Source organism: Drosophila guanche, unplaced genomic scaffold (assembly GCF_900245975.1).
Source record: "Drosophila guanche unplaced genomic scaffold, DGUA_6, whole genome shotgun sequence".
Lineage (NCBI taxonomy): Eukaryota > Metazoa > Arthropoda > Insecta > Diptera > Drosophilidae > Drosophila > Drosophila guanche.
The window spans coordinates 6,163,059-6,181,067 of record NW_022995744.1 but is presented as its reverse complement, the minus strand read 5'-3'; the positions used below and the strand labels follow the sequence as shown (position 1 = coordinate 6,181,067).

The 18,009-nt window shown below is 43.2% G+C and overlaps 2 protein-coding genes across 3 annotated transcripts in view; both read left to right on the top strand.

Moving 5' to 3' along the window:
• The window catches only part of LOC117579477 (zwei Ig domain protein zig-8), a 39,749-nt gene that overhangs the window by 6,370 nt on the left and 15,370 nt on the right, over positions 1 to 18,009 (top strand). The window lies entirely within an intron of this gene.
• On the top strand, positions 12,754 to 14,604 carry LOC117580406 (antigen 5 like allergen Cul n 1-like). The gene is made up of 3 exons (XM_034266953.1): positions 12,754 to 12,909; positions 12,973 to 13,388; positions 13,455 to 14,604. Exons 1-3 carry the CDS (start codon positions 12,754 to 12,756, stop codon positions 13,723 to 13,725), a joined length of 843 nt encoding a protein of 280 aa, XP_034122844.1. The 3' UTR covers positions 13,726 to 14,604.

Here is an 18,009-nt window from a genome sequence, read left to right as displayed (position 1 = left end):
CTCACTGGCCATCACTACACGGAGAGAAAAATTGGGAAATATTGGATACAACAAAGAAAAAAGTTCAGGAGAATTTTCGTAGTCAAACCAATGCTAATTGTTAACATTTCCTTTATTTTAACTGCATTTTTTACGTATTGTGTACTTCAGAACTGCTGGTATTTTTCTCTCAGTGCATTCAACAATGTCCGTTTGTTTTGTGTGTGTTTTTTCCTGCCTGCCTGCCATGTGTTTTTATTGCATTAATTTTTATGGTCGCTTACTTTTGTTGTTCTTTGTTTCAGGTTGTATTTTGTTGTACTTTGTTGTAGTTGTTCTTGCTTCTCATTCACTCACAGTTGTTCTTGCTTTCGCTCTGCTGCTGGCGTCACCGTTGACTGCTTTTGTTTTACTTTGCTGCTGCTGCGTATGCCCCAAAGTAATAAAGCGAATTGGTTTCCTTCAAATAATTTCCATTTTAAATCCAGTTGGCAAATCCAGCACAGTGCCATTGCCCCCCAATTCCCCGCCCACTCTACTGCTTTTTGGGGATTGTTGTTCTTAGTTTTTGTTGTTGTTTTGTGCGCTTAGGAAAAGTGGCTTCATTTTCCCGCATAAAATTGTTGCCAGCGAGTTGTGGGCCCCGAGATTTGTTGTCGTTTGCCTTAAAGTGGCATGTGGCATGGGGAATGGGGCAGGGGCCAAGTGCCGCATTTGCAATTGTTTCTTTTACGCTTATCCTTTTGCCTTAGACTTTGCTCTTCCTCCCGGCTCGTCGCTTTATATTTATTCTGAGTGATTTCCTGTCCCTCTTCTTGTACTGCTTGATTTGCACTGCCAGCTCCTTCTTGTACTGCTTGATATCCTTCCTTCCTTCCTCTCTTCTTATTCCGCTTGATTTGCTTAGTCTCGTTGGATCCTGGCTCTTGGAGCCTGGCCGACTGTCAGTTGTCAAAGTAGGCCTCAAAATTTAATTGAAATTTAGTGTAAACACAATGACAGCCAGACGATTATCCTGCCTTCGAGATCTTCCCCCTCCGCCGAGTCCCCTATCCCGTTGCTGCTGCTCCCATTCCACTTCCTGTTCCGTGAACACATCGCCTGATATATATTTTCCTGGTCTAAATCCTTTTGCGCGCAAATCCTGTCAACTTTTGGCCTGACTTTCAAATTTGCCAGCGTTTCGCCCCTTGTATATGTCAAAAAATTTGGAGCCCACTGCCTCTGCCGCTGTTGCCCCGCTTGTTCTTGCAACAGAACATTTCACATTCACACGTGTCACTGAGCATGGAGTTGTTGCCTGTCAAGATGCCACAACCCTAGAATACCCAACACACCGAGAACCTCCGATAGCCCTGCTGCCAAGACAACCGGCAACAACAACAATGTTGCCAACTCTGCATTAACATTCACTCACAATCCACACACACAACCCACTCACACCACACCACACCTCATTCCCCCTACCACAATTTGTTTGCCTATTTGCTCTGTGCATATGGAAATGAAATGGCAAACAGGAACGGTCTGAAGTGGAGCAAAAATTACGTTGACACAATGAAGCACACACACTGAGTGCGACACGCGCTCTCCCACTCCCACACGTACAGTAATGCCATCAGCGATTGGCCTAAGCAGCCTCATCATTTGGCATTGCTCCCTCTCGGGGGATTCGACTGTCTGTCATCCTCACACGCTGATGAGTGCAGCAACAGTTTAATGCAATCCTTCGACTGCCTCTGTGTAAAGACTTACAGGCCATGACCTTTCTATGCCTGTACATTGCTTTTGCAGTATTACTGCTACTTTGTATTATTATATCGTATTTCGTTGCCCCAGGTTGATTTTGATGCAGTTTATATTTAAACTTCAATCAATAAAGAGGCTTCTGCAGACAAACTTGACACCGAAACCTGACAGTTCTGTGATGTTATATATGCAAGCAATTTATCGAAATGTTCACAGCTCAATGTTGCTAATTATTTATAGTAGAAGTTCCGTCAGACTGGACAGAAGATTGAGTTTGCATTGAAAAAGATTATTCATAATCAAGTTAGTATTTTCCAAAGGATTTTTATGTTTTTGTGGGGTGTGCTGTAAATCCATCAAATAGTTTTCAATTGCTGAAAACTGTGCACCTCAAACCCTTGCCTTAGCATTAAAAGGTTTTGTTATATTGCTGTCATATCTAAAATCAATCAATTAGAAATAAAATAAATCTCAAAACATACCAAAATATTGTAGTTAATGGCAAAAGCTCTGATGCAATGGAATTGCAATGTGGTCAGTTGCCATGCAGTTGCTTAATTCTGAAAATCAATAGAGTATTAAGTGTCATTAGAACATTTTAAAATGAAATATATTTTGAATAAATAAAAACCATTTAGGGTATTACCTACACTCAATTGAGATTAAAATGTCTAAAAGGCTTACCAGACCTGGGAAATCTGTTAAATGCAGTTGAAACTTTTACTGGCTCTAACACGAACCTCAATGTTTGAAAGTACAAAACTGTTTGGAAAAAAACGAAAACTCATTTAAGCACTTTGCAAATGGATGGCATAGAAAAAACAAGAACTTGTGCCCAAGCGAGAAAACCCTTAAAAAAAGAGACCAGTAAAGAAAAAGATTTCATTTGATATGCAACGTTCGCTAACACTTGATAATTAACGAGCTGCCCGCAAGTTTTTCTTTACTTGATGCTGTCAGGGTCAGGTTCCATCTTAACCCAGAGAAAACCCCAGCCCCACCCACAGTCAAGTCGAATTTGTAATCCGAGGCGTTGATTGCCACTTTTAACCCTTTTTTTTTTTGAATAATTCTTTGGACTTCTTGTGTTTCTCTTGTGCGGAATGGCAGTTCATTTGAATTGTTTTTGTTGGGCTGCTGTTTGGAACCGTTGGAACCCTCGTAATAGGGTTGCCTATTTTCAATTTCTCTGTGTTCATTTCTTTATTTTGCTTATCAGAGGACATCCTACATAAAGAAGACATAACAGGAGCGAAAAAAAAAGAGGAGTACAAATTGTTTACGGATGTGTTTGTGTCCTTCTCCGAGGCACGATTCTGGGCCAAAGGAAACCCCCAAACCGAAAGAGGATGTAGCAGAAATTCATAACAAACTACATTTCATGGCATTGTGTCTCCTCCTGTTTCCCTGTGGCAGTGTGTATTGGCGTGGATCTGTGTGTGTTGTGCTGAGGAAATTCACTTGACTTTTGGCTACATTTTTTTCACTCTGCTTGGCAAGGCTTCTTCTTAGTCTGGTCGTCCTTCTCTCGTGCTTGTGTCTGAGGGCATAAATAAGCTTGGGGCCAGACTTGCTGCAGTTGTCGCCGCTTGGCTGCCGCTTGACTGCGCTTTGGGCCAACAATGGTCGATGTTGCCAATACCCAAAACCTATATGTACTTATATACTCATGCTTGGTACTTATTTATGGCTATTTGTCGGTGGAGTTGGCCAACAGTCTGATGCCATCTTTATATGTACATACACAACTTCTTTGGTTACCCCTATGAAAACTTTTGCAACTTTAAAGTCCAGAGATTTTGTGTATAAACAGGAGAAAGTCACGTAAAGAAACACACAAATTCCGCAACTTTTCACCGGAAGTTAACTTTGCTGAAGTTAACTCCTTTTTTTGGCTACACATTTTGAAAGTTTGTTTTTTGAGGAATATATAATCTACGAGCTTCAACTTAAGCTGGTGATTAAACCATAAGTGCTGAATAAATATTCCGGTTTTCAATATTTCATCTTGAAAATCCACAACTCCTACAATTTATTCATGTTTTCATATTTTCTCTCCACACAGCTCGAAAGTTTTCTCAATATTGTTAGCCGCTTATGGCTTTGGGCCCCGTTCAATGGCCATTCAAGTCTATTGTTGACATAATTGTCCAACAGCAGACTTCTAGGACAGAGCAGCTGGCTATGCTCTTGCTCTTGCTCTGATTTTCATCTCCCTCTAATCTGGCTCAGTTTTATTATTTCGCTAAATTGATTTTGAATTTAGTTCAATGTTTATGGTCAAATGATTTCATTTTTGTGTCACCAACCGAGCGACCGGGATCCGGCAGCCAGCCATGGCCAAAGGTGAGGCTTTTACTATCAAACTGGGGCTTCAATTTTTGCCCTTTGTCTAGCTTATAAATCATTTGTGCGACGATGCGTAAGCAGACACCCCTAAGAGCCTTAATACCCATGACTTACCACCCCCACCCCGCTCAGAGGGGATAAGCTGGAGGCCCAAAAATAAATATGTACGTGAAACGAGGTAAAAATGAAAAGCGATGCCCCGAAAGTAATCCCCAATCGATTTTCCAGGAGGCACAGGCAAAAAAAAAGATGAGGAGCGAGACTCATTGAATGAGTTTCCGTTCGCTCGTTCGCTCGTTTGCCATTTGGCGACTTTGAGAGGGGTTCCCTACTCGTTTTGCATATGCTTTCAGGGAAAGGAATGAGATATGGGACAAGGCATTGGGGCGGTCTGGTCTCGTGTATAGGGTGTAAAGTATCGGTGAATGCTAGGTTATATGGATACATTTTTTATTTATTTCATATCCATTAAGTTCAAAGCGAAAGATGTGTCCGGGCAGGCAGCAATGGAACCGACAACGGAACCGTCTAATGTATTGGCTTCCACTTTGCTTCGGTTCGGGTCTGGTTCGGAGTCTGTGGTGCCATCCTCCACCTCTGGGCACCATTCCCATCAGCACTCCCATCCCCCATTGATTGCCCCACTGCGCTGGGGCCGGGCGACGTTGAAATTTCAATTACTCAAGCAAAATGATAAATGAACTTGCAGCCGCAAATTTTTGCCCTGCCTTTTGTCTCGAGTACCTCCCTAGCCCCCTTTACTCATCCACAACCGCAACTCCTTTCTAACCAAAAGCCATTATGGGAACAGCCCACTAAGTGTGTGGGCGTGGCAGACATGTACACGTATACATATGCATGTACATACATATGTGTGGCATGTGCAACTTTTGCTAGTTTCTCGACTATTTGACAGTTTTTCTCACTACCAGAACGGGAACAGTGTCTTACAAAACTTTAAAGACACTTAACTGTAACAAGGCAACACAATAGACATAGGAACATTTCCAAGCTAATTAGTTTCATGACCTAATAAATATTTCAATAAAATTTCACACGATTATTCAATTGCATCTGCTTTGAGGTGTGCTTTCACTCTTACACTTTTGCCACGCACTGTATACAAAGGCTCGCTTCGCTTGGAAGGAGTGTGGAATAAGAGAGAAACGAAGGAGAAGGACCGCAGTGATAAGTAAGGCACTCAAGTTTGTTTTAATAATATTTGTTTGGCTCAGAGCTCGAGAGAGCTGTCGTGACTAGTCCCGTTACAGCTGCAGTTGCACTTAATTAGCAGCTGAAATATGGAAAGCCCCTCGGATCTTGCAGAATATGCATACATGGCTCATGCTCGTACATTGAGTTAATTAAATAGAACTCCCTAAGCCGTCATGACAACTGCTACTGAAGCGACTTCATTAGTGCCAAAACACTCACTCACTCACCACTTGATACTTGCACTTCACATGCACTCACAAAAAACACTCCGAAAAACTCTTGGGAACCTCATTCGTTCTCGGCTCCTCCTTTGGCAACGGTATAGTGCCTGCAATAGCAATAACAACAACCGTGCCACTCATCAATAATCAGGTGTTGCTTTGTTTGGTGCCTGCTGGCTAGAATGTCAGCCATCCAGAGACGTCATCCATGTCCATTCACTCAGTGAGGCACTGTAAACTCGTATCGACATCAACTTAATTGCATTTCATTCATTGCTAAGCCGAAAGGTGTAAGCGTGGGTGGAGCAGAAGCAGGGGCGAAGGAAAAGAGCGAGATAAAGGATAAGGAAAGGGAGCAAAAAGAGCGTCAGTGATGGTGTGAAGTTGTATTTCACTTGAATACCGTTGCCACGCGCCAACCGTGGAATTGAAGTAAAAAGAAAAACAGCAAACACACAAAATTTACAAAGAGGAATGGGAAGCTAGAGCACTGTGAAATGACTTTGAAATACCCTTTTAAGATAATTATGTTTCGAGTACTTACTGGTATTGCCTGATATTGATATTGCGCATTGTAATATTGATATTACCGGTGTACGAATTCTTTACCCGAGAATGTAAGCTTTAGGCCGTGCACTCCGCTGCATTTTGCGTATTAAGTTACTCGCAAAAACAATATTCCCGCCAGGCACCGCGCACAAAAAAGAAACAGGGAAAGCAAAACCGAATTGCAATGCCAAGTGGCTGTTCTGTTTTTCTGCGAACGCGGAGCGGGGTGCTGGCGCGCGACACCAAAGTGCGGCGTTCAAGAGTGTGAGTAACAGAAGTGTGGGAGAGAGAGGATGAGCGATGCTGGCAGAACAGAGAAAAGCGTCAAACAATGGGTGCAATGAGCGAAAAAAGTGGGCAAAAGAACAACTTAAGCCGGCTTTTGTTTGCTTCTGCATTCGTATTCATTTCGGGGCATCATTTGGAACAGAAATTGTTTCCCCTGATCAAATACGCAAAAACTTTGTGCCATGACTAGCGATGGGCTATGAATGATTAAAGATTATAGATAACGTGGCTATCTTTACTATTTCTAAATAATTATCTTTGACCACTGTATGGAACTGTACAGCTGTCTTCCCTAACTCTCTCAATCGCTTTTGCCTCTTTGGCATGCGGTTGAAATTGAGACATTTCCCCTTCCCAGCCAACGCAGCAAACGAATCGAGCATGGAATGGTACAGTGAGAGAGAGCGCAAAGTAGGAAAACAGAGTAAACTCCGTTAATTGAATTGTGTGCCCAACAGCTTCAATTGCTGGCGAAAAAGGGATGGCTGCATTCCAGCTGTCACATGGACTGAGTGCCAGAGGGTAGAAAGAGAAAGATACAGAGATCCCGTTAGGTAGGGGCAGGTAACGCAATTTGAAGCTTATGTTTCAGTTTCTATTTTAAGCGTTTTGGTTTTTGGCACGTTTTTCGTTTTATCTTCTTCCACCATACAAACACACACACACAGATAACACCCTGCATCCGCTTGACTAAATGCGGATCCCAAAACATGCTATGTAAACACTTATAACCGCACATCTGCTGCTCCCCATCCCCCACCCACACTGTTCTCGCATCTCCCTTTCCCTTTACGGGTTTTATTAACACAAATATTAATTTTTGCGGCGCTCCATGTGGCATGTTTGTTTACATTGACGCCACTGTACGCTATATACTCTACCTCAAACACCCTTTCCGCTGGTCTTGAATATCATCAAATTTCATCATCACTTGAATTTGCATGACACAAAGAGAATGTCCCCCAAAATTATGTTCACCCTCATTCAGACCTTGACTATGGCTTAATTTCTGGACACCTCCTTTAAATAAATTAAGTCCAAGTCCTCTTTTAAGGCCTCATCATGAAAGGAAAAGGGGCGAATACACTGCTGCTGGAAGCTGAACAATGTCCATCAGTCCATCGCATCCCATCCCATCCCAGATCTGAGATCTGGGCAATTGCACCTGACCTGTAACCCAGTTCGTCAAGGCTTCACGGCACGGAAGGGGAAGAGGATATGCGGACTGATGGCATGGGAAGCGACTGGGGAAGCCGGCGCAAGCGAACATTCAAAAAGCACCCCATTTGGGGTGCATTAACTTTGTGGAAAAGTTTGCGGTCGAAACTAGCTAGAAACTATGGAAACTTTTCCCTTTGCGGTCACATTCGGATCTCAAGCGGAATCAAAGGGCTTGTCTTAGGATATGAAGAAATTCTGTACTAAACTATTTCCATGCCACTTGTAAGTGGATTTTTATATAGCTGAAACTTCACTTTGTTGTGTGTGAGCCAAGTGTCCATGTAAGATGGTATCAAAGGGTTTGTCTCTGATTTCCAGGAATTTTCTTACAGCAGAGGAATCTTTTTATAGCTTTAGTTACGGCCGAGCATAAGGACTTTATGTTAAAGTATTTCTCATTTTAATTTTCTTTTCCTCTTTAAATATTTCACACTTTTTGCCAACTAAAAGTGCGGCTGTACCTTTTATTGTCAAAGTTGAGCCAAACTTTGTGGGTTAGAGTATACGGGCGCAGGCCCCCAAACTGTGTTGTGGCCGAGTATATTATGGTCCAGTGACTGTTCTGTTGGCCCTGCTCTGCAAGATGTTGATTCTTGAGAATTGTATTGTGCCAGCATCCCGTCGAAAGGGGTGTCCAGGGAGCGGCGGCGGCGGCTGCAGGAAGCAATACAAATTGCAGCAAACTCTCGGCAGACTCTCGGAATGCGGCAATTGCACGCCTCGCTGCAGCCAGTGCAGCACCACCTAGTTTCCCAACCACCCAACCCAAACCCATTCGAGAGCAGAGCAAATATTTTCTTAATTAGTTGCTGCCTCGCAAGACGAATAAAAACCCGCTACAAAGAGAAGTGCGGAAAACGGGAAGCCAGGAGAATGGTGCTGTGGAAGTGACCAGGCAGCAAGGTTGGCTGCCAACTCAGTTGTCAAGTGTGAAAAATTGCAGCTCAAATTGTGGTACAAAATGGCTGCGAGCCTCGTGTGCCGCTCGTTAAAAGTCACGCAGGGGGCCAGAAAAAGTTTAAACCTAAAAGAAAACACCGGGGGAAAAATGTTTTCAAATTTATGCGTATGAAAACAGAAATTATATTAATTGCAAATGCTGGTCAGGTTGGCAGGGTCGGCAGGGGTGTTGAGAAACATGAAAATTCAATGAAAACAACACCAAAAACAGTATAATCATCGTCAGGGGGTTTAGGGAGGCAAACAGCAAGCAAACATACAAAAAATTGCATACAATTTGCATGTCAAAAGTGCGTCTCGAGTTGGCAACACCCCCCGGAACGGTCATTGTATATGCGCCTCCTAGGCGAACCCCAGAGCAGAGTAGATGAGAGCAAAGCAGTGCAGTGCCGTAGAAAGCAGAGCAGAGCTCTCCCTCCCATCAACATAGCAAAAAGCTCCTTCTGGCTATTCCCAACACAGAACTGCTGTCCCCCAACCCTGAGCTGTGTCCTCTGGCCACTCAACAGCGTTGTTTAGCAAGCAATTGAAGAGTTTACTTTTGCTCTCCCTGTCTCTCTCTCTCTCTCTCTCCCTGGACACTTGCAATCAACATAACAATTATGCGAGAAATGCGAGAGGATAGTGGTGCGGTTTTTGCGGCTGTCGGTGTGGCCCCCATGTCGGATTTTATATGCAAGAATATTTATAAAATATATACAAACAGAGGCCAGGGCACAGCCATATGGCAGTTTATAGTGCAGACAAATTTAAAGATCAGGCAGCTAATTACATTGCGAGGGATTTACTGTACCAGGCGGACACATGTTCGGGGAGGGAGCATTGTCTGGTTCCCGCAATCAGATAAGCAGCGGCAGGGCGCTGCGATTGACAAAGCGTATTTAATGAGCAGACTGCCAGCACAGACCCTGCCTCTGGCTCTGGCTCTGGCACCACCCAAGTGGTGGTGGGGGCACACGGGGGCGGTACTGCGAAAATCACAAAATCAGTTGGCAAGAAATCACAGCAGACATAGCACATGAGTGGAGAGGTGGGGTGTGGTGCTAGGAAAAACCGCGGCGACAACATCGGCAGCAGAAGCAGCGGCAAGGAGGCAAAACACGACAACGACAACGACGACATCATGCTGGCAATGTTTGTTAGGGGATTGTGTTTTTGGGTAGAGGATTGCTGTGTGTGTGTGCGTGCCATGTTGGAATGGCAACTAGAAGCAGCTTGTGGCATATGCCACCCATGCGTGTCATCAACTGTCTGTCTGTTGCATATCGAGTGGTTGGGGGGGGAAGCACCCCAAAGAGGAAGACCGAAAATTGTCTAGGCTGCTGCTGCCGTTGCTGCTTAAGGTGGGATAATGACATCAATATGCCACACGAAATGCTGTGTGACCTTGAACTCAAGTCTTGAGTGGGGGAGGCAGAGAGACAGAGAGTCATAAAGTGCTGATGACTGGAAATTGTCTCTCTCTCCATTTATTATCCCACACACACACGACGAAGAGGAGGCTTCATTAGCAATCTTTCTCTATAGCAAATGGAAATGTTTCCCAAAATACCAACCCCGCTCCCCCCACTCACCTGTCCCCAGAAATCTCTAGGGAATTGCCACAACTTTCGGTTTTTGGGCAAAACTTTTCGCTAAAGTGTTGGTCAGAGAGGGGGAGCGAAAAACACTTGCCTGGCCACCTCCAAGTGCCGGCAACCGCCAGAGTTTTTCATTAGTGCAAGTGCAGTGTGGAAGGTGCACGCCACACGGAGCAACACACACAAACACACACATGTGGGCCAGCTTCCAGCACGTTTCAGGCATTGCGGAACGTGCCAAAAAGCATTGCATAAGCGCAGGCGGACAACAAAATCAAAAGAGGATAGCAAGAAAGGAAAGACGCAAATGTTGTAGGAGTAAAAACAAAAAAATAAAAAAAACGTAAATAGAGAAAAGGACGAGGACAATATTTTTGCAAGGCAAAGCAAACAAATCTGAGGCACAAACACACACACACACACACACACACGAAAATGGCATTGGAAATGCGTTTAGCAATCATCTCACGACTCGGGCAGACAGTCCACAGGACACTCAGTCGTCCTGCCAGTGCATTGCGCATACACACGTTGCATTTGTCGAACTGCTTATGTGGCACGAACGAACTGCCTGTCTGTCTGTCCCGGGCATGTGTTAATAATGCGTGACACACACGACCAGCTCCAAGTGAGACTCTCTCCTTCGATGTGACATTCGAATTGAGTGGAGACGGGCATTTTAAGTGACAGCTTGCAGCATGCCCCAAGTCCAGTCCGAGAGTGCAGCAAGCTGAGGCGGCACTGGCACTGACTTTGTCCTGCGTGTGTCTGTGGCGTGTAAATGACATGGACAGTGCACTGGCAGGCAAACAGAGAGGAAAGTATGCATTTTGCGCTCCATTGGAGCCGAATTCTCAACTATTCAAGGGGTAAGCCACAGTCGCAACACTTTTTACACCACCCAAAGGGGAATAATGCGCTCCTAACATTTAAATCTTTACTTCAAATATGCCAAATAAATGTTTCAAGGCGCCAATGTGGAATGGAAAGGAAAATGGAAATTCCTTCCAACTGTGAGTGTGTGAAAATTTCAATTTCCTGCCACCCATCCACTCAACCTCACAGCCTGACACCACCATGCCACAATCGATGAATAAATTCTGCTGTGTGCAAGGAAATTAAACCAAATTGAAAATTGTTGCGCACATAAAATTACCTTTAAGGCGGGTGCGGATCCGTGCAACGTAAGCCCCTGCGAAAGTTTTAATTTGCAATTGACATTTAGCAAGTACTTGCCTGTCGCTTCCTTAAGCCTGGCTCAACAAAAACCGGGGGTACAAAATAGGGCATAAAAATAATTACAAAGTGCAATTATTAGCCTCGGATGCGGCATGGGGCATGCGACAGCCAAGACGCCTGCCAAGGCAAATCCAATTAAGTGAAAAGCAAGTGTAAGCCGATACCTTTACCTGGCTGCTACTTTGCTCTGCTCTATCCTTTTTCTCTCTCTCTTTCCCCTGTAGTTAACGGTAGCTGCGCTAACCTTCTGCCCGCCCCCCTTTAGACCAGGCAGCACAAGTTTTGTCTCCTTTAATTTTGCGCTTTTTTTCTCGGCGCTCCTCCTGCTGCTGCTTGAAAGCATACAATGAAATTGGCCAACAAGAGCAGCAACAATGGTAATAGTCATAATAAATAATAATGCCTAAATGTGTTTGCTAAAAAGGATAGAAAGAAATCTTTTGTTGGCCAGTAGCTGGGAATTGCCGAGCTGCCGCCCAGCCCTGCCCCTGCCCTGCCCTGGACTTGGACTTGGACTTGGCTTACTTTTGTCTGCTGCAAAACTGTCACTGCGTGTTGCACTTACAATGGAGAAAGGCAAGTGCTGGCAAGAGATGCTTACACTGAAACAGAATGAGATATTATGGGGTCAAGGGTTGCCACAAAAGTGCCCGTGAAGCACTGAGGCATCCCACCAATAAACTGTTCAAGCAACCCTCGGTTGCTGGCCCTGCAATGAAAGTGAAAAACTGTTGCACCACCCACAAAAAAAAAGAAAGATGAGAATTGCCAGCAGAAAACTATTTCAATTGAGGTACAAAATGAACGACAAGGACATGGCGGCATTCTCTCTCTACCTCTGCCGTTCCCTCTCCCAAGCCCTGGTTTTTTTTCTTATTTTCTTTTCTCCATTACTCGACTGTGTTTTGTGCCTCTCTCTGTGCTCAGTTTCTCCACTGCTTTTGGTTTGTTTGCAGTTTAAATTGCACCATGAAAGGAACATTTTCACATTTAAGGATTCGTTTTCATTTGGCTTCTTCTCCATGCTTTTCCTCTTTGGTTGGGGGCCATACATCTAGGATAATATGTCAAGTGGCATAAGTCTGTGAGGCAACAGCTTGTGCACCTTTGTAGCTACAGAGCTGCCAATGGCATTGATCGTCTCGCAGCAAGTGTCAGCCCCATGGATGACTACCAATGCCATTTGCACTCCACTCCACTCACCCAAATGGATTGCTGCTGTGCTTGTCTGCTGTCGAGGCTTAGAGTTAGTCTCTCTCACTCTTTCACTCTCTGTGCTAAAACAGCTGGCCCAAATAATTGTCCGATTGCAAAAGCAGTTGGACAATCCACTGCCCAATTCCAAGCCCAATTCGCTGCTGTATAAAAAGGGGAAATCAAGTGGCAAACTGGCAGTCAGCATCATGTCGCTAGATTTGGCATTCATTCTGTGCGGGTTGTGCTTTGGCTTTTTGCTACTCGAAGGTGGCAAAGCGGAGTCTCAGGCCTCCTTCGACTACTGCCAGCCAGGTTTATGTCCCCGCTTGAAGCGACACATTGCTTGCTCGAAGAACCTTGGAGTAAGTGCAACACAAAATACAAGATTGCAGGAAAGTTCTTCCTTCAAAAATCCTCCTTTTTAGAACTTTGGCATGCAGTGTCCACGCAATGCCACTTCGTTGGTTAATCTCACAGACTATCAATCGCTAATCCTCAACGAACACAATTCGCTGCGGAATGCCCTGGCAGCTGGGAAGAGCAACAACGAACTGCTGCCCCTGCCCGATCGCATGGCCACGCTGCAGTGGCATGCCGAATTAGAGTACCTTGCCACCGTGAGTGTCATGCATTGTGCGCTGCTAAACGAGCCCTGCCACAGCACCAGAGAGTTTCGGAATACTGGACAGAACATGGCACTGATTCATGTAAACTCCTCGCTGCCCGCGGATAATCGCACCGATGAGGCGCTGATCAAGGATTCCATTGCGGCCTGGTGGTCGCCGCTGGCCAAGGTGACGGCCGAGCAAGTGCAAAATTTCCCCAAAGCCAAGCTGCGGAAGTGAGTGATTCAAACTGAGAGCATTATTTGTGGGAGTACTCTCCATTGACTTCCCCTCCCACCCAGTTCCCTGCGCAATTTTGCTGTGATGGCCCGCGACAACAACACCTTTGTGGGCTGTGCCGTTGTGCGTTTTGTGCGTCGTCGGCTGGAGCCTCAGTTTCTGCTGGCCTGCAACTATGCCAGCAACTATCTAGTGGATCGTCCCATCTATAGGGCAAAGGCAATGGGCTGCCAAAGGGGCGCAGATAGCAAATATCCCGCACTGTGCCGCAGGGGGGAGCCGTATCCGGATGTAGCGCCCAACGAGAGCAGCAACCGACAGTCGTGGGGCTAAAAATGTGTTTGCAAGAGGCGTTCGTGGATATGGTGTGGCATACACACACTCACAGTCTATTTAACATGTTGATTTGTGTCGGAATACGTTGTGGTCATATATCATCTACCATCTACACTGGCAGGCAGACACCTGCACCATTCCTACATCCATCCATGTAGCCATTTCGCAGACCTTCCCCCATCATCATCTAAAATATGATACGCGTTGTTTTCCAGGGTGTGTGGGGGGACAAGTTGGCATCTAATTTTAACGTCAATATACAAAATGTAAGAACGTGTCTTCATCAGCATCGTAATACACCAGCCCCAGCCCCAGACCCAGACCCAGTCCCACCCCCACACACACTCTAAGTGCCTATTAATAATGTTGCCCCGCTGCTAAAGAGCAAAAAACAGAGGGAAAAAAATACGTAAAATGTTTTTCCTGCCTGGCTTTTATATTTTTAGTGGCAGCTACTTCTATGCCGTTTAATATGCCGTAACTTTGTCAAATCTGAGGCTCATTAAAGCAGCGAGAAAAAAGAGAAACCCAGAAAATGTCGCACCATTTTTTTCATAATTAATTTCCTACTAATGCGGAGCGACGACACAACACATCCATTGTGACTTAATTAAAATTCAACTGGAATTAGTAACAATGTAAACCTATTGCCACGGCAAAATATGTACACCCCTGCGGCCCTAGTCCACTTATGTATTTCTAATTATGTTTTGCGAATTTTTCACTTGTTCATTTTGACGCAAAATATTCAAATCAGTCGCTCATTAAAAGCCGTGTAAAACTAACAGGGCCAACAAAACTCCAACTCGCAGCACAAAATGCTGTCTCACAAAATCATGAATGCGTGCAGCATAAATAAAGTGAAATATAAAATTATATGAGCTGTGAGAGTCACATAAATTATGGACAGGACTAGGACTAGGACAGAAGAGCAGCATCAGGAGCAGGATGGTCGAGTTTTTGTTCGCTCTAGATGGATGGATGGATGAGTGGATGGGCTATTGTTTGCTATTTTGGCTCATTCTCAGTTTTAGTTGGTTGAATTTTAATTGGTTCGGCAAATACTTGGCTTATTAGAGGAAAACATTTTTAACTTGATATGTGGTTGAGGGAGCGAAAAAGAGTTTTTTGAATCAGATTTTCTAGCTCTCTGCCTCTCCGTTCCACTGGGACTTAGCACTGGAGAGTAAATTTTTTTACCATTAATTTATTTTCAGAGTTTTTAATCAAATTAATAGTTCTTTGTATTTCCCAGTTTGTCTTTTCTCAAGTTTTGCATGTACTGAAAATTTATCTCTATAATTTGGCAGTTAATCAAATTTAACAAATATGAAAATCAAATTTAAATAAATGGTAATTTTGTTGAATTCTTTCATTGGGAATCTACATTCTTTCTCTTTTTCTCTATTCCATTATGCCCAAGTGAGTTTATTATGCACGAATAATTTGTTTTCAAAGTTTAAAATCAAATTAGTATTTGTGTTGTCTTAAATGTTCAATGCCTTTCACACACAAATGATTTTCCTATTGAATTTTTCGTTTAGGACCTTAGGAAGAAGCTGTTTACAATTTTATTCCAGTCTTTTATTCTCTCTATCTCCTCTTTTAATTGTGAAAAAATAATTTATTTCAAAGTTTTAAATCAAATTAATGTTTGTTTGAATATCCCAATTTGTCTTTTCTTAATTATTTATTACAATAAAAATATTTCTGAGCAACACAAAAATTCTGTTTGCTCTGTTGAATTTTTCGGCTAGGAAATTGTTTATATTTATTGAAGCTAGTAAACAAAAAGATTGAAGGCTTTTAAGACTTTCTTCAAATAAATAAATGCTTGAAAATAGCAAAATATTTTAAGCTAATTTATTATTTAAATTCCCATAAAAGTATTTCATAAACAGACAGCAAAATCATCTGGATTGTCCATCTGTCCATTAGTCAGCGGCTGTGGCTACCCAAAATTTAATTGTTGAAATGATTTGATGATTTCGAAATAGAAACTGGCTAAATTTGGAAGCATAGTTAATGCGTTATTAGTTGCTAACGAGCATTAATTATGTGGAGCGTGCTCGAAAGATATTGGTGGCAGGATTTAGTGTTGGCTCATGCTGAACGTTTAATGAGCACTCAGATGTGTCAACAGGCTAAATGGAAATTTATTTAATTATGATTCATAAGTCACAAAGTGGCTTACAGCCTGGCCACAAAAACATGCGGAAAATGAAAAGTGGCCCGGCTGTCATGGCCTGGCCTTCGTCTTTCTTGTTCGCAGTCTTGGGATTTGCCACAGTTTTTCCCTCCCACATTCCTGTCTTCCACTCTGCATGTTTGAAGTGTTTCGCTGTGGCATGCAAAAGAGGACTTCTACGCCTCGGAGTCCGACTTGTTCTCGGACATGGCCACATCCAAAAAGGCAATCAAAAGTTTCTTTTAGCGACAAAACAAAAACCAGACTGTAAAAAAAGAAACGCAAAACAAAATGTTGTGTACAAAAGCAAAACTTTTGATTTATGCAATTTACGCTAAAAATACAAATCCATTTGATGACATTTGCGTGGATCCGAATGGGGAAATACAATTTGGCCAACAATTCCAATAAAATGGCCAAAGTAGGCTTTGATTTATTTGTCCTTGACGGCCAGGATATATGTCTGTCTGTTGTGTGTGGGGAAATTCCCCAAACAAGAGGCTTGTCCTCGCTGCCAGCAAATGTCAATGGAGGTTCCATAATAAATGGAGCTTTGGGACCAAAACTTTCAGAGCAATTCGTGCTTGAGGGTATCGTTCGTGGATCGTCCGTCTGTGTGTCTGTCAACCCAAATGCAAATGACCGACAAATATGCACAGCTTCATGTATACATACAGCAGATGTAAGCAGATGTGTGTACATTGTACACACACATATTCTTAGGACCGCAGGCTATGGGGCATTGTGGCCGCAAATTTCCACACAATTTATGAATGTTTGCGGAGCAAGGAGAAGCATCCAAAAGCGTCTACCATTGCCGGATCATTTATTTTATAGTCCGTCGCCTTTAAGTTATTTTTCTTCATTATTTTTTATGGGCCCACGAAGAGAGCGGCCAAAGAAAACAATTGCCAAAAGGCATTTTGACAATCAGCGAAGGAAGGAAGGAGCATCACACATTGGTCTATCCTCAAGTTCATTTCCAGGGACCTCTCTGTTCATTAGCGCTCCCTTTGGTCAGAGCGGGAACTTTGCCTTATTAATCCTCCTATGGCAAGACAAAGGATATGGCTGGGCATAAACACCAAATTAAGTTTTACTGTTTCATTTATTTTTGGCCAGAACAGAGCATACATTATGTGCTGTTTGTTGTTTGCTTGTCTGTTGTGTGCTGTGTGGGACGGGACTATTTACTTTTATGGCCTTAACTATCCTTATGTATCCTGTAAGCCCTCAGTGTTCTGTGTAATTTTAGCTGCCTCGTATTGGCATTTGATTGTTTGTAATGAGCTGCGCGGGGTCATCAACAGCATGAATAAAACATTGATCTCAACGGCCCAAGATAGCTGCCCCTGTCCCACAGTCCCGAGAAGTGCTTGTCAGGCAGTCGAAATTGAAGGAGTGATTAGGGTTATGCCAAGAGGGAATCACTAAGAGAAGCAGAAGTTCATATAATCTATAGTTTAATTTAGATTTATCTGCAGATTTTTCGTTAATAGAAATAGAATTTAATTTGCTCTTCAAGTTCTGCCTTTACCCCCATGAATATTAAAACATTCTTCATGGAATTTTCTGCTGCTTTCTTTGTGTATTTGCTTATGCACAAATACCATTCATATATCCATTATGTATGTGCTCCAATTGATTATGAATTCATTTTCATTGCACAAATAATTTTCAATGCATGTTGCAGAGGGGCAACGGGTGGGGTGGAAATTTGTGTGTTGCTTTCCGATTAATTTCTGATTTAATTGTTTCGTTTGAAATGCGATTCCACTTGATTTGTGTTTATGTGTGTATTTTATTTGATTTTTTTGAGCATGCAATTTTTTTTTGTTTCATTTTAAAACACATTTTTGTGCACATTTTTCTACACATTTTATATTTAATTAGAGGTTGCTTGTGGGCTTAGGAATGGCTGCCCCACAGCATTAATTTTGTATTTCTAAGCCACTAATTGATTATGTTGATTTTTGTTTATTTTTGGGTTTGTTGCACTTGCCACCACACGGCGGCCAATTGTGCGGCAAAACATAATTCAATTAACGCCTGACCAATGGATGCCACAACATACACAGAAAAAAAACAGCCTG